We start from the raw sequence: 897 nt of genomic DNA, 5'->3' as shown, positions 1-897 counted from the left end.
AGCTCGTCTTAGTGTCAGACGTTCTGTAAAATAGAAATGTAAAATATTTTATACAAAGAATCCAAATCACAGTTTCTGTGACTCCACACAGATGATGTGTTCAGGGTCAGCTGATCGCTGCTTCACTACAGAACACATGAGGAGGAACCTCACCCACCCCCACCTCAAAATCCAAGATGGCTGCTCTGTGCATCAACAGAAGTGAAGCTGTTTATTGAACTGTTCGTTAGCACAGACAATGACAACAAGCTTCTGACTTGTACATGTCGCTGTCAGCTGGGCTGTAAATGAGATGATGTCATTGGCTCGTCCAATCTAGTGGCAGCAATCCTTTCAAATGCACCAATCATAGGGCAGCACCTGGTTTACGGGGACTCAAGCAGGTTTCTGTCATGTTTCATTCTGTACCTGACTCATGTTACCTGTGCACAGGTGTGTCAGTTGGACCCTCAGAGCCCCTCCCCCATCCTCCTGGCTGAGAGGGCAGGTCAGGCCTTGCAGACCGAGCTGCTCCGCCTCAACGAGTACACAGGTAACACACGCACACACACACACACACACACACACAGGTAACACACTGGTTCTTTACTCATGATTCTTTCTCATTCAGAGTTCCCGCTTCACCAGCCCCAGTCGGCCAATAGGAGACCTGACTCCGCCTCCTCAGGTAATAACATTGGCTGAATCACCTGGATGGATTCAAACTGGGAGCATGTGACCTGACACACCTGTGTGTGTGTGTGTGTGGGTGTGTGTGTCTGTGTGTGCAGGTGAGGAAGAGGAGGAGCTTCATGGTAAACTGGAAGAAGATCGTTTTCTCTTCTCATTAGAAAACGATTCAGCAGCTTGTGACGTCCTCGACCTGCGAGAGGTTCAGTCAGTGTTCGTCAGAGAGTA

The 897-nt window shown here is 48.8% G+C and overlaps 1 protein-coding gene across 1 annotated transcript in view; it reads left to right on the top strand.

Annotated features, from left to right (window-relative positions):
- LOC111671155 (uncharacterized) overlaps positions 1-897 on the top strand; it is a 13,632-nt gene that overhangs the window by 8,963 nt on the left and 3,772 nt on the right. The window contains exons 16-18 of the mRNA XM_087179816.1: positions 381-532; positions 611-667; positions 771-894. Coding sequence (XP_087035942.1) covers positions 381-532; positions 611-667; positions 771-894 — 333 coding nt within the window. The remainder of the gene's footprint in view (positions 1-380; positions 533-610; positions 668-770; positions 895-897) is intronic.

This window comes from Seriola lalandi, unplaced genomic scaffold (genome assembly GCF_002814215.2).
Source record: "Seriola lalandi dorsalis isolate HSWRI2012SDOR001 ecotype SW California unplaced genomic scaffold, Sedor1 jcf7180002054867, whole genome shotgun sequence".
Lineage (NCBI taxonomy): Eukaryota > Metazoa > Chordata > Actinopteri > Carangiformes > Carangidae > Seriola > Seriola lalandi.
The sequence above is the reverse complement of the archived record's forward strand: the minus strand, read 5'-3'. Positions and strand labels throughout refer to the sequence as shown.